At 47.1% G+C, this 13,107-nt stretch overlaps 1 protein-coding gene across 2 annotated transcripts in view; it reads left to right on the forward strand.

The window, feature by feature from the left end:
• Positions 1-13,107, forward strand: part of LOC100770129 (zinc finger protein ZFAT) — a 174,377-nt gene that overhangs the window by 130,429 nt on the left and 30,841 nt on the right. For both annotated transcript variants that reach the window (XM_035449597.1, XM_027431701.2), the window contains one exon: positions 7,316-7,454. In XM_035449597.1, coding sequence (XP_035305488.1) covers positions 7,316-7,454 — 139 coding nt within the window. The remainder of the gene's footprint in view (positions 1-7,315; positions 7,455-13,107) is intronic.

A 13,107-nucleotide genomic window follows, 5' to 3' on the forward strand; every position in this document is an offset into this window, starting at 1 on the left:
TATGTATGGAACGCAGAGTTCCATGCATGAAGCACTCTGTCATATAAGCTACATTCCCCACCCTGGTCTACAGGTCTGTAGGGTGAGAGCGTCATCCTGGCCTGCTTCTAGGTGGAGTGTGGAACTCTGAGCTGCTTTAAGAGCTCAGAACCACAAAGGGCCAGGATCCCACACACTTCTCTTATGGGGGGCATTGCTGGGTTCATTCTCATTTCATGCGTAGCCTTGAGCCCCGAGTTTGTCCTTCTCACAGTAGTGAGAACTGCGAGATTACAATTGGATGAAGCATATGGCAGTGGTTTGGGAGTGAGGTGCTCTGCAATTGCCTTGCTCCTAGCGTCGGTGAGTCAAGCCCTGGTTAGTGCCAAAGCCCAGAGAGAGGGAGTGTAGCCAGTGATGAGGGCCTACTTTTCAGCAAACAGGGAGTTAAATATCTGTAAATGTGTTGTTTTCTTCATCATTGTATTTTCAAGGGAGAGCCCCTTGGAAAGGCACATGCTTAATCCAGTCTGGTATATTGTTTGGAAATATAGGAAAATGTAGCTAATGTCCACCTTCACTTTTGCAGCTGAGTTAATCCTGCCTGATCTGCAGTGTGGAGTTGGTGGGAGCACGCTGGTGGTTAACAGGCAGGCCAGGCAGGGGCTGTACAGAGTCAGGTCACCAAGGTGGGAATGGGAAGGGAAGGGAAGGGAAGGGCTGACTGTACCACCAGCACTCCAGGTGTTATGAATACCATTGTCAAAATGATACCACATTGGTGATGTGATTTGAAACCCATCTGTAATATGAAAATGTCAGTGCAGTGGGAAGGTTGCCAGAGTCACCCAGCTGATGCAGCAGCAGCAGCAGGAGAGATTGTGGCTGAAGTCACACTTATTTGCAGTAGCCTTGATAGACCTGTGCATCAGCTGCCCAGGGGGCGGTGCCTGAGGTTTGGAGCCCGGCCCCAGGTCAGAGTGCTGAAGTATACTGGAAGGACAGTCAGCACCACCCCTGCTTTCCTTGGACGCTGTCCTACGTGCTGTCAGGTAGGTACACTGGAAAACAGCCACGAGGACCTCGGCTCCTTAGAGTGCATGCTCTGGTGGAGAGAGTCAGACGAAAGAGTATAAGATAGTGAAAGCCGCAGAATGGAGTCATTTCGGTGAGGCAGTTGGAAGATATAAGGACACCATCTCTGAGCTCATGGAGCAAGACTCTGAAAGAGAAGTGCGTCTAGGAGTCCTGAAGGTCAGGCAGGACATCCCAGTTTCTGCGATAATCACAAGAGCATAGAAAGCCATGGATTTAAACGCTGCCACCTCAGCCTGGCAGTGGTGATAGAGAGGGGTACCTTAGCACTTGGCATCTCTGTCAGGCAGATGCCCTCCCTGGCCCCCTTGCAGTAACTGTGTTCTGACGGTATGTTTTAATCATTTTTTATTAATTAAATTTATTTTATATCCTGACTACAGTTCCTCCTCTCTACCCACCCCAATCCACTCCTCCTCCTCTTCTGTTCAGAAAGTGGTAGGTCTCCCGTGAACATCAACAAAACACGGCTTATCAAGTTGCAGTAAGACTCAGCACCTCCCTTGTCTTAAGGCTGGGCCAGGTTACCCAGTATGATGAATAGGGTCCCAAAAGCCAGCAAGAGAGTTGGAGACAGCCCCTGCTCACACCTTTGGGAGTCCTGAAAGTAGATCAAGGTGCACAACTGTCACATACGTGCAGAGGGCCTCAGATCATCCCGTGCAGGCTCCCTGGTCGTCTACTCAGGCTCTTGAGCTCCTTTGAGTCCAGGTTAGTTGATTCTGGGAGTTTTCTTGTGTCCTTGATCCCCCCTGGCTTTTACAATCCTTCCTCTGTCTCTTCAGTGGGATTCTTGAGCTTGGCCTACTGTTTGGCTTTGGGTCTGCATCTGTTTCCATTAGTTGTTGGATGACGCCTCTCTGATGACAACTGGGGTAGGTACCAGCTTATGTTTATAGCAGAGTATTGGTAGGTATCATCATGTTGACTTTTTTTTTTTTTCCCTCTCCAAGCGTGTTTGGTTCTATCTTAGGTCTCTGGGCCATCCAGCCCCTGGGTCCTAGAACTTCAGTGACTCTGACAGTATTTTTTTATACTCTCCCCGGTTTTCAGGGGAGAGAATTGACACGTCAGAGGGTGGGGAAATGCTTAAGTTCCATGGCTCATAGGAGATGTTGGGAACCCTTTACCTGATCCATTGCTCCAAGGAGGCCTGAGGACACAGAGGGTCAGGCTCACCACAGTCCTGCCACCAGCTGGTTTTTGCCATTAGCGCTTGCTCAGTGTCTGTGGCCTCCACCTTGCCAAGGCCCTGTTGGGTCTTTAGCAAGGAATTTGGGATCCTTGATAGGTGTGTTCCGTCACATCCTAGCTTCCTCATCTTCTGCACTCTCCACACTGCAATCTTTGCTCCCATCACTACTTCTGCAGGGCTTCCTTCCTGGTAGCCTTGGGCTTGACATTTCTGGTTGTGTGTACACATTTGAAGGAGTCAGTAGGGTGTCATGGATAATGCTGTGCATTCTTGCTAGAACAGGTGAAAATGCGGCTGTCTTCTTGACATTTCAGTTCTTCCTGATGCAACAAAAACGAGGCTCCGATCTATCCACGTAACCGCGGAAACTGTTTTCTTGTAGCTGCTGTTAATTTCCTATTTCTTTCCTGTCATTTTCTTCCATAACATGTTGACTTTGAAATTAACGGTAGTGGTGACAGCTAACTCAGGAAATACTTATCATGTGTCATATAGCTGTATTTATAGTATCTTACCCCAACATTACAGGATCTGATGTTATATCCATTTGATAGATGAGAAAAGAGAGGCATAAAAAAGGCCAAGAGGCTTTCCCAAGGCACCTGGTGCTGAAATGGTGCAGCTTAGACTTGTGCCTGCATTGGTTTAAGAGGATTTTCTTAAGCTTTACACAAATTGTGTGTGTGCGTGCGTGCGTGCGTGCGTGCGTGCGTGCGTGCGTGCGTGCGTGCGTGTGTAGTGTTGTTATAGTTCTTGTTGTTGCTTTGTTTTAGAGACTTGCTGTGTAGCCCAGGTTTGCCTCAAACTCATGATCCTCCTGCCTCAGCTTCTTGATTGCTGGTATTAAAGCTAACTCAGCATCACGCCTTGCTTCAAATATCCTATTGTTCTCAGTGTCTTTTAAACTCTTACATTAATCTAGCACAGTTCTTTTTCCTTGCCTGTAGGTAGTTTGGCTGTGTAGGGCAATGTGTGCTCTGAATTCCCTGAGCACGCTTAGTTGAATTCGTTGCTGTGCTTGAACTTGGTCAGAAGTTTTGGAGTCAGCCCGACCTGTATCTGTGCCAGCATTTGCTCCTGCAAATGTTTCCAGTCCTGTGGGACTTCACGCAGGTCATATAACACCTTTAAATTTCGGTTAACCATGTAAATGACAAAAAAAAAAAATAAGTTCCAGCTTATAAGATTGTTGTGAGGCCAAGTGAGTACTTGGAAGATATCTCTATCCTGTATCACACACACGATGTCTGCACAGGAGTGGACCTTACGGCATGGATGGAGGCTTTGTCAGTGCAGGTCTTCAGGCTTGTGCAAGGAGCACGTCGCTGTAGGGATTACATCCTGTGGTCTCCACAGTGGCCAAACCTCTCATAAATCCAAGTCTGGAATTTTCGAGACAGGGTAGCTGAGATACTGAGGAGAGAACCAACCCGGTATGGATGAAAAAGGCCTCTGTGGGCGTGGCGATGACCTGATGAGTCTAGCCCTGCTGTGATCTCACCCGTGGCTCCTAACATAATGCTCGGCAAGTAATTCTCAGACTGACACTCCAGAGCTTCTCAGTTTAGAGCTTGATTAGTCAGAAAGGTCCAGGCGTGGCTCAGTGAGTGCAGCTTAGGACAGAGGACCCGAGCAGGGGATTCCAGGGGATGATGGAAAGGGTTTAAAGATCGGAGTCCACCCCACAGAAGGGAATCATTGTCTTTCTAGTCCCAGAACGCCGCACCCGAGAGACATCTGCTCAGCCCAGTGCGGAACTCACTTCAGCACACTAACCTGATAGCCTCGGTCTGCATGGGATGGTACAGCAGAGTCTTCTCCCAAGCCTTCCAATGTCAAGAATTGATGTGTTGTGAAAAATCTGTAGCTTGGAGACTGAGCCCTCATCTGGACTTTTTCTTTCCTCATGGCATACCTCTTTGGCGCTTTTCTTCTCATCAGAAAATTTTCCCAAAGAGCCTGCATGGGAACTAAAGGGCATTGAAATTCTCATGTGGAAATTTATCTGCTTGGCCACATGAAGGATGGACTTGACTGTGCAGTCTGAATTTGGTTTGTAGGACCATTTCTTACTTTGATCATCCCTCTCTTTCTCAGCTGTTACTTGCTGACCACTCCTTGTGGCCAATATAACACCTTCAGTTTCTTTTTCTGATGTCTGTGTAAACGCTAGCATTCCAAAAATAATAAATCATAACATTTGCTTATTTAAAGAGGAAATCATAGAACATGGTGTGGCCTTTAACTCTGTAATAGTCCTTGATTGGAATTGTAGTCCTTTTGCCCCTGCGAGGTTAGCAGATGAGAAACCCCTACAAGTTCTGCCGTTGTTTCAGGCCCCTGTGGTCCAAACCACAATGGTTCTGCAAAGGACTGACTGCAAAAATGTAGCCCTGCATGGGACAGCACTAAATATTTTGTGTCCTAGGATGCTTTTGGCGTTCTCTGGGGACCTTTTGAAGCTTCTTTGTCTTTCTTTTGGAGAATGACCATCCTGGGGTATGGCATTTCTCTTAAGAGGATTTGGGCTGCATTATGTTGTTCAGTGATAATGCTTACCTAACAGTGCGAGGCCCTAAGTGTCGGTCTCCAGTGCCAAAGCCAATACTGTTGGAATGGCATTCTTCTCTCCACTAGAGGGTCAGGGGCAGTTCCAGGGGTAAAAGAAGTGGTTGAGTGGTAAAAGTGGCCGTGATAAGTGCTAGCTTCTCTGTCTGAATCATCGGCAGATTATGTAGGAAGATACGAATCTGAAGTTGCTTTGAGTTATGCTTGCAGCATACCCCTGTGGAGAAAACTAGAAGGCAGCTAGATATTCTTACCCAGGGAAAGAGAGGAGGGGGTCACACTGAATGTTCGCATCCAGCCGTCAGCGGTGTGAAAATGACTGTGGAAACCAGAGCAGAACTACCGAATGGGTCTCAAGGCAGCCAGAGCCTTAGAGAGAGTCAGCCCCAAATAGCAGGGCTGAAAAACAGACCTCGTCAATTAGGGCAGAGCCCATCAGCAGAAGCTGCCAATGGCAAGGCTGCAATGTCCTTTTATGCTGGGAGGTGGCACCATCTGATAGATACGGAATGAGACAGTGTTGGCCACACCTTTGGAAACTGTTTTCCCAGGAGACTGTAGAGCCCTAAGTGGGAGGGGAGGAGTGGAAGGCACGGACAGAAACTATTTTAAAGGAGTGGTTAGGTGTACGGTAAGGAGAAGGAAGACTTAGGCAAAGGGCCTTCTTTGTGTTTACCCATCCATCCATCCATCCATCCATCCATCCATCCATCCATCCATCCATCCATCCATCCATCCATCCATCCATCCTGCCTCTCTGCCTCCCTTTGGGAAGACTTGGGCACATAGTTTTACCTGAGGAGAAGAAACCATTGCTAGAGGCTGTGGGGGCTTCAGAGCAGGGCGGGCACCCCCCTGCCACCTACTGGTTGGTGCATTCCACCTTCAGTCACTGCTCATTTGCAGACACGATGGTGTCACAGACTCACCAGGAGGCACACCTGGGGGAGTTTGCAGAGGTTCACCATGCATCTCTGCATAATAGTGGTGAAAAGATGGATGAGTTTGTCAGGCACAGAGTCAAGGTGGTCGTCATAGACACAGCGATGTGTCCGCTTCTACGAGTGCAAGAGATAAAATTGCTAATGGAAACCACAGGCAGCGCTCAGCACAGCGTCTCAGCTGTCGGTTTGCGTTCCATCCTTTCATCCAGAGCACAGCCTGAGAAGGTAGCTACTCTCCTCAGGTTTGCTGATGAAGAAACAGCTCAGAGACACCTTGCCACTGGTCTGAGGTTCCACTGCAGGGGAGTCCCACCTGTAAGATTAAACATGCTTCATGTGTGTACCTCCCTGTACCACCCAGAGTACTGAGCCCGTCTTGCTGGCCCATGAGCTTCTAATTACTACCCAGCCAGAAAGCTGGTGATGCTAGATGGGCCCAAATGCCACACAGAATTCCTGCCACTCTTTGTCTGAGCTACACATCACCGTGACACAGGGGGACACTTGGGTATGAGAAAGCGCCCGGGGCACAGCAGCCATCCAGTTACATAGCTATTTCCAGGTTGATGTCAAGGTCTTCTAAGGTACTCCTTCTCCTCATTGAGTTCCTAAAACTAGAAGCTAGACAAGGCTGTGGACCCACTTGTGACTTCGTTCTGCAAGTGCCTCCTCCGGCCTTGGCCAGGCTGTAGGGGCTTTTTCCAGCCACACCCTCCCACAGCCTGGCACTGTGAATTGCTACCGATGCTGACAGGGAAATGTCATAAGGAGGTTGTTTAGATGAGGGACCAAGAGTATCGAGGGTTTGATTGTAACAGGAACTGCTTTTAATTACATCTCCTTAAAATAGTGATTCATTAGCGCATTGCTGTTTTATTTATCTTCTTTGGTGACGGGTAGACAAAAAGGGAAATCATGAAATAAGGACAGCGGGCTAGTTTGGTGGAGTCCCCGGGTCCTGCCTTGCACTGGCCGCTTGGGGGTAGCACGGAAGCAGGAAGTATTGGTCAGTTTTTATGTCAGCTTGACACACGCTAGAGCCCTGTGGGAATGGGGACCCTCAATTGAGGAAATGCCCCCACTCTATTGGCCTGTGGGCAAGTCCGTAGGGCACTTTACTGATCACTGATGTAGGTGGACTTACCCCACAGGAGGCCATGTCACCCCTGGGTGATGGTACTGAATAGTATAAGAAAAGCAAGCTGAGTGAGCCATAGGAGCACACCCTCCATGGCCTCTGCTTCAGTTCCTGCCTCCAGGCTCCTACCTTGAGTTCCTCCCCTGACTTCCCTTTCATGATGGACTGTGACCAGGGCATGCTAGCTTCAATAAGTCCGCTCCTCTCTGAGTTGCTTTTGGTCATAGTGTTTTATCACAGCACTGGAAACCCTGAGTAGGACAAGCCATTCCCCAGTGGCAGGGTCTCCTGGGCCTGCTCATTTGCAGACGCGCTGGTGTCGCAGACTCACCAGGAGGCACACCTGGGGGTGTTCGCAGAGGTTCACCATGTCTGTTCCATCTCCCCCCACCCCAGCCTTTCCGCTGCGCCCACTGTCATTACTCGTGTAACATCTCTGGATCTCTGAAGCGACACTACAACAGGAAGCATCCCAACGAGGAGTATGCCAACGTGGGCAGCGTGGAGCTTGCAGCCGAAGCACTCATCCAGCAAGGTAGGGGACGGGCCCAGGCCTGCTGAGAAGCACGGCTGTCTGCTACTAGACTCTTTTTTTAAAATTTAAAATTTTATTTGCCCATTTTATTTGTATGGGTATTTTGCCTGCACGTATGTCTGCGTACCGTGTGCACACAATTGCTCGCCGAGGCCAGCAGTGGGTGTTGGGTCCCTGGGAACTAGAATTATACAACAATTGCTAGCCGTCACGTGGGTGCTGAGATTTGAACATGTGCCCTCTAGAAGAGCATCCAGTGCTCTTAACCACCGAGCCAGCTCTCTCTAGCCCCTGTCTGCTAGCCTCTCAACAGTTCAGTTCTAACCCATGTTAGTTTCTTCCTCTTTGCTGGTGTGTCATCACCATCCTCATTATTCACCAGAAAGCACAAGCCAGAATTGCAGCTGTAAAATGGTGATCTAAAAGAGTCGTAGGGAAAAGTTACCCACAATCTCTGTTACTTGTAACAGTATTCATCAGTACTGTTGTCTGCTCTTTGTCTACGCCTAATGCTTACCAAGTAGAAATTTTAGGCCTTATTTTCTTCAGTGTCATGGACAAAAACATTTTTGTTGTCCTTTGTTACAGTCTTTGGCTTCACAATTATAACTCCTGGGGGCTTTTGGTAATACAGCATTGCATGTAAGAGCTTAAGGTTTCTAAGGTTGTTTTTTTTCCCCTTTTAACTATTATTATTACATATACATATAAAAGAATAAGCATAAATACAACCTGTAGAGAAATTGTACATATATACAGTGTTGCTTGTATGTATATGTTTCTAGGCCTGACCACTTGGTATTTATTAGATTAGGGGGATCATCTCATGGAAGACTAATTTTCCCTCTCTCAGGAGTTGCTAATTGCTTTTAGCTCTTCATCCATGGGTTGGGCCCTGTGAGATTTCCCCCCATCTATCTCAGGCTGTCAACTGGTTTTAGAATTGTTCAGATCTTGGGTAGGCAGCCATTTTGTTGGTTGCTTCTCTAGCATAGCTGGAAGGTATGATCTCACAGAACACGTCATGGTCCTTTGGCTTTACAGTCTTTTTGTCCCTTCTTCCTTGGTGTTAAAGAAGACCCATGAATCCCAGTGAGGAGCCTAAATATAGGGCAGGTAGGAAGGAACAAATAGGAGGGTGAAATGAGGTAATTATATTTTAATTAGATTTAAAAATAAAATTGCAACCAGTGCTACTGTAGATATATTTAGTAGTTGAAGTTTGTGGGAGGTAGGGTACAGAAAAACACACTTTGAGTACTCAGCTACCTTTTAGCCATCCTGAAAAATATTTTATACATTTATTGAGAATTAATGAAAACCTCTGCTAGTACTGGAAAGGTTCAGACTTTTTCTTTTTGGGGTTTTATTGAAAATTAATAATCTCACATTACCACTGAAGAGGGCATAACAAGGTGCTGTTACCACACAGAGAAGTATGGCTGTGTTTATGTCTCCATCCCAATAATTCGGCTAAGACTGACTGCAGGGTGTAGCTTTAGTCACTGCTTCTTATTAGCTGGTGACTATGTGGAACGGAGTGGGGGTTTAGGAACCTGTCTGGCTCCCAGATGGAGGACCGTGAGCTGTGTCGCAGCCAGCGATACTTATTTCTTGGATTCGGCATCACTTGCCGAGTTGCCTAGAGATGCATCTCCACAGAACACAAATGGATTGTCTATATCCAGCAGTTTCCAGTGACCGAGCAGAACAGGAATAGATGAGCAGTTGAGACTCTCAGGATTGTTGCAGAGTTATCCATCAGAGAGGTACTGGAGTGCGGGAGAGAAAATGGGTTTCCCGTTTTCTCTGGGAGAAGTTTTATGGTGCTAGCAGCAGGATGGTGCAGCAGGAGCCGCAGAGAAGGGGGGGGAGATGGAGAGAGGGAGAGAGAGACACACACAGAGAGAGAAAAGGCGGATCTTGGCGCGAACCTGTGTCTCCTCTCCTGGACTGCACTGTGTGAGCCAAGTCACCTAGCCTGCCGTCCTTGTTGGACTTCTTGACTGCACAGCAGCATCTGCCGTGAGGATGGAGAGGATGCTGTTCTTCAGGGGCACCTGCCAAAAATGACCGTTTCCCTCCTGGATTTACTCTTTTTTTCTGAAAATATCTAAAACGTGTGGAACCATCGCTGGGGGTTTCATTTTCTGGGCTGGGGATGGAGCTCAGGGCCTTGTGCATGCTAGGCAGGTGCCTCACCAGTGAGCTGCACCGCTGAACTCCATTGCATTGTCCTTTACAACAGCCTTCATTGTGTCCCCGGAATCATGAGGGAGAATGGATTGACTTAGAGTCACCATAAATAACGAGTGGGAAGCTGGGGCTTAGTGTTCACATCCTTTACACTCTTGGGTTTGATTGGCAGAAAAATAGATGTTCAGTGTGGCTGGGGGGACAGGCCCATAGAGCTGATTGATGAAGCCATCACTGCTTTTAGACTTTCATCACTGCCTTGCAAAACCTGTGCTCAACTTGAACTGTCTTACGCCCCAAGTTCTCTGTTAACTTTCCAAGGCTCTCTAATCAGTTGGCATTTCCTAACAGGACCTGGGTTTCATATTTAGGCTTTGAAGATCAGTGTTTGATCATTTTCTTTCATGTGTCCCCATCCCCATCCCCATTCCCCACCCCCATTCTGGGGGCTTGCTGAAGACGCAGACACCTAACTGTGTCTTCACTATTTTGGTAGTATTTGGACACGAGATTTCCCGTGAGCATTACATGAAGCAGTTTACTCCTGGGTTGTAGAGTATGTGCATCTTACACTTTGAAGGTAGATTTCTCTTAAGTCCTCACTTGCTCACCAATGCAGATTTGAAGCATCCTCCTATACAAATGTCTGCTTTGGTGCTGTTTGAAGAAGACACACTTGGCAGCCCCCTCGCCCCCCCAAATCCGGCCCCTTCACCTATGCCTGATTAAAGTTTGCTCAAGGGCTAGGTTGGCAGTCATAGGCACTGATGTGTGTCAGGTGCTCTGGTGCTTTGGTGCCAGGCTTCATGAAGTCATAGCTCCCTTCTAAGAGGTGTGTAATACGATGAAGACGGGTCTTAGCAAAAGTCATTCATTGTCCTGTGCCATAAAGTACCCTGTCAGATATCTCTAGGTTCTCTGGGTTAGGAGCCACACAGACCTGAACTGGGGGCTCTGCTCAGCGTGGCCTTTGGACCAGGTATTCATCTTTCCTGAACTTGATCTTGCATTCATCACAGGGGAAACTAATTCCTGCTCAACAGTAGTTGCAAGACCTTACTCTTTGCTCCCTCAAGCTATTGCCTGACATGAAGTAAATGCTTGATGATTACCCTCTGCTATTGTATTTGTCTATACATTTCCTTAAGCATGCGTCTTTTCAGCCTCTTCTGTGGGGCCAGCTCAGTGCCAGCCACTGAAACTCAGTATTAAGCTAGGTGATTTTATGATGGCTCTCACTGGTATTCCCACCTCAGTTGGAACCTGCTCATCTCTTTTGGGAGTAGGCGGCTCCCTCCAGGGCCCCATGTTCTGATGCTGTGGCTAAAGGAGTCTCCCCTCTCATGTGAAAGCAAGGTCCTGGGAGGCCAGGCCCATCAGCTGCTCCTAACAGTGGCTGAGCCCCCTCTGCAGCCCCAGCTGGCAAGTCATTGACATGACAGTAGATAATCACGACTATAGAGGGAATGACAGGAGTATGTCAGGAAGCCTTTGCTTTTGGCTTCTGCTGAAGCCTTTGTTATTTTGAACTACTGAATTAGAAAAATGCAAATCTGTCTCCAAGGGAGCACATGCATATCATACTATACATGATAATTCCAAGAAGTAGAATAGCAGAAAATCCAGGAACTGTTAAATAGCCCAGAAATCATCAATTTGAGTTTTGGACATATTTAAAAATGTCTAAAATCCAGATTCAGTGAGTTATTGGTAGATGCTTCTAGTAGTGTGATTTTTTTATGCCTTATTATTATTGATTATTATAAATGGGTTAATTTTTCCTATGGTAGAGTCCTGTAAGGTTGGCATACTGATTCACCTGTTTTAAAACTAGAAGCTGGCAGAGGGCAGTGACCAAGTGGCCAGGCTAACTAGGTCTCCCGATTCAGTATTTGGTGAGGCAGAAGAGGGGCATGATGGCGAGGAGCGGGCATGGTTTCACACTGGGATATTGATCAGGCTGCACCAGCAGAGCCTCACATGGGTGCTCTTTATTTTTTCTTATCTTTATTCCTAAGGCTAGTGCTAATTCGGCCCAAGGTTGGCTGTGGGCCCGGTATCTTTCGTTTAGTCCTTCCTCATGTCCCAGAGAGAAGTGGAGAAGACCTGGCTTGAGATGTGTTTACCAAGCAAGGACTGTTCTTAGAGTTCAGGATATCAGCCAGCTAATGCTAAAATATGCTTGTTGTTTTCTGCTGTAGTTTCCCTATGCTATTTTTCTTGAGGATCTTATGAGAAGATAGGATAGGGTTTGACATAGGAATCAGATAGCCCTGAGTCCTTTGGCCAGGTCTGATCTTAGCACTTCAGGTCACTAGGGATAACGTCCGTCTTATTCAACAGGAGATGAGACCATCTGAAAGAACTCCTAGTCCACATTTCACTTACTCATCTTGTAAATTTAAACTATTCAGTATCCAAGTTCCTTAATGAAGCTGCTGCTCCCCTGTCCCTGTGTGGCTGCACTAGCTTCCAAAGCCACTATAGCAAATGCCTTAAAACTATACAGATTTGTTATCCTACAGATACCAGGTCTGATACTCAAACTGAGGCTCACTGAGCTGAAACTGAGATGTTAACAAGTCTGCAGATGTTAGGGAGATAGCTGCTTTCTGACAGTGTCCAGCTTCTAGAGGCTACCCCAAGCCTTCGCTTGTGGGCCCTCCTTCCACCTTCGAAGCCAAGAATGGTCAGTGTAGATTTTATGATATCACGTCGTTGTGATGACCCTTTCCTCTTCGTTCTTGCAAGGCTCTCTTGGACGATATTAGACACATTCCATGTTCCAGAATGATCTTCCAACACAGAGACCTTAGCTGACTAACATTCTTTGTTAATAACAAAGTCCCACGTAAGATGTATGTTTGCATGCTCCAAGGGTTAGTATATCCATTTGGGAGACCCTACATTCTGCTGTAGCTTCCATGAAGACATGGGGATTGGTATCTTCACCTTAGTAGAAGAGAAAACTCAGACTTAGCAGTGTAAGGAAGTCTGCCAGGCTCGCACACGCATGACCTGCTTGCCTGCCTCATGTCCTGTGCCTTTCCTAGACTGTTGTTATTGAACATGAAGTGAGTCTTCCATGATATCAGGCACCACAAAGAAGGGCAAACGTTTCAATGCCAGGAAATCCTCTAGATTTCCAGTCAATTGGATTCGGTGAAGATCAAGGCTGGCACAGTGAGCTTTTAAAGTTGCTCATGAACCCCCTACCTTTTCTCTGGGTTAATCAGTCCAGGTGAGGAAATTGTGGTTGGCCATTTGCAACCGTACCGAGCACTTTATGCCAGGGCTGTGAGTAGCTCACCAAGCCTTCTGTTGACCTTTACTGTGCACACTAAGAAATTAATTAATTGAAGTAGAAATTATTTCTCTCTGCTCTGATGTCAATTAAATGGCATAGTTATACATTCAGGTGAGATTACGTATTTCCATTTGTTGTTCTTTAATTAAA

Source organism: Cricetulus griseus, chromosome 10 (assembly GCF_003668045.3).
Source record: "Cricetulus griseus strain 17A/GY chromosome 10, alternate assembly CriGri-PICRH-1.0, whole genome shotgun sequence".
NCBI lineage: Eukaryota > Metazoa > Chordata > Mammalia > Rodentia > Cricetidae > Cricetulus > Cricetulus griseus.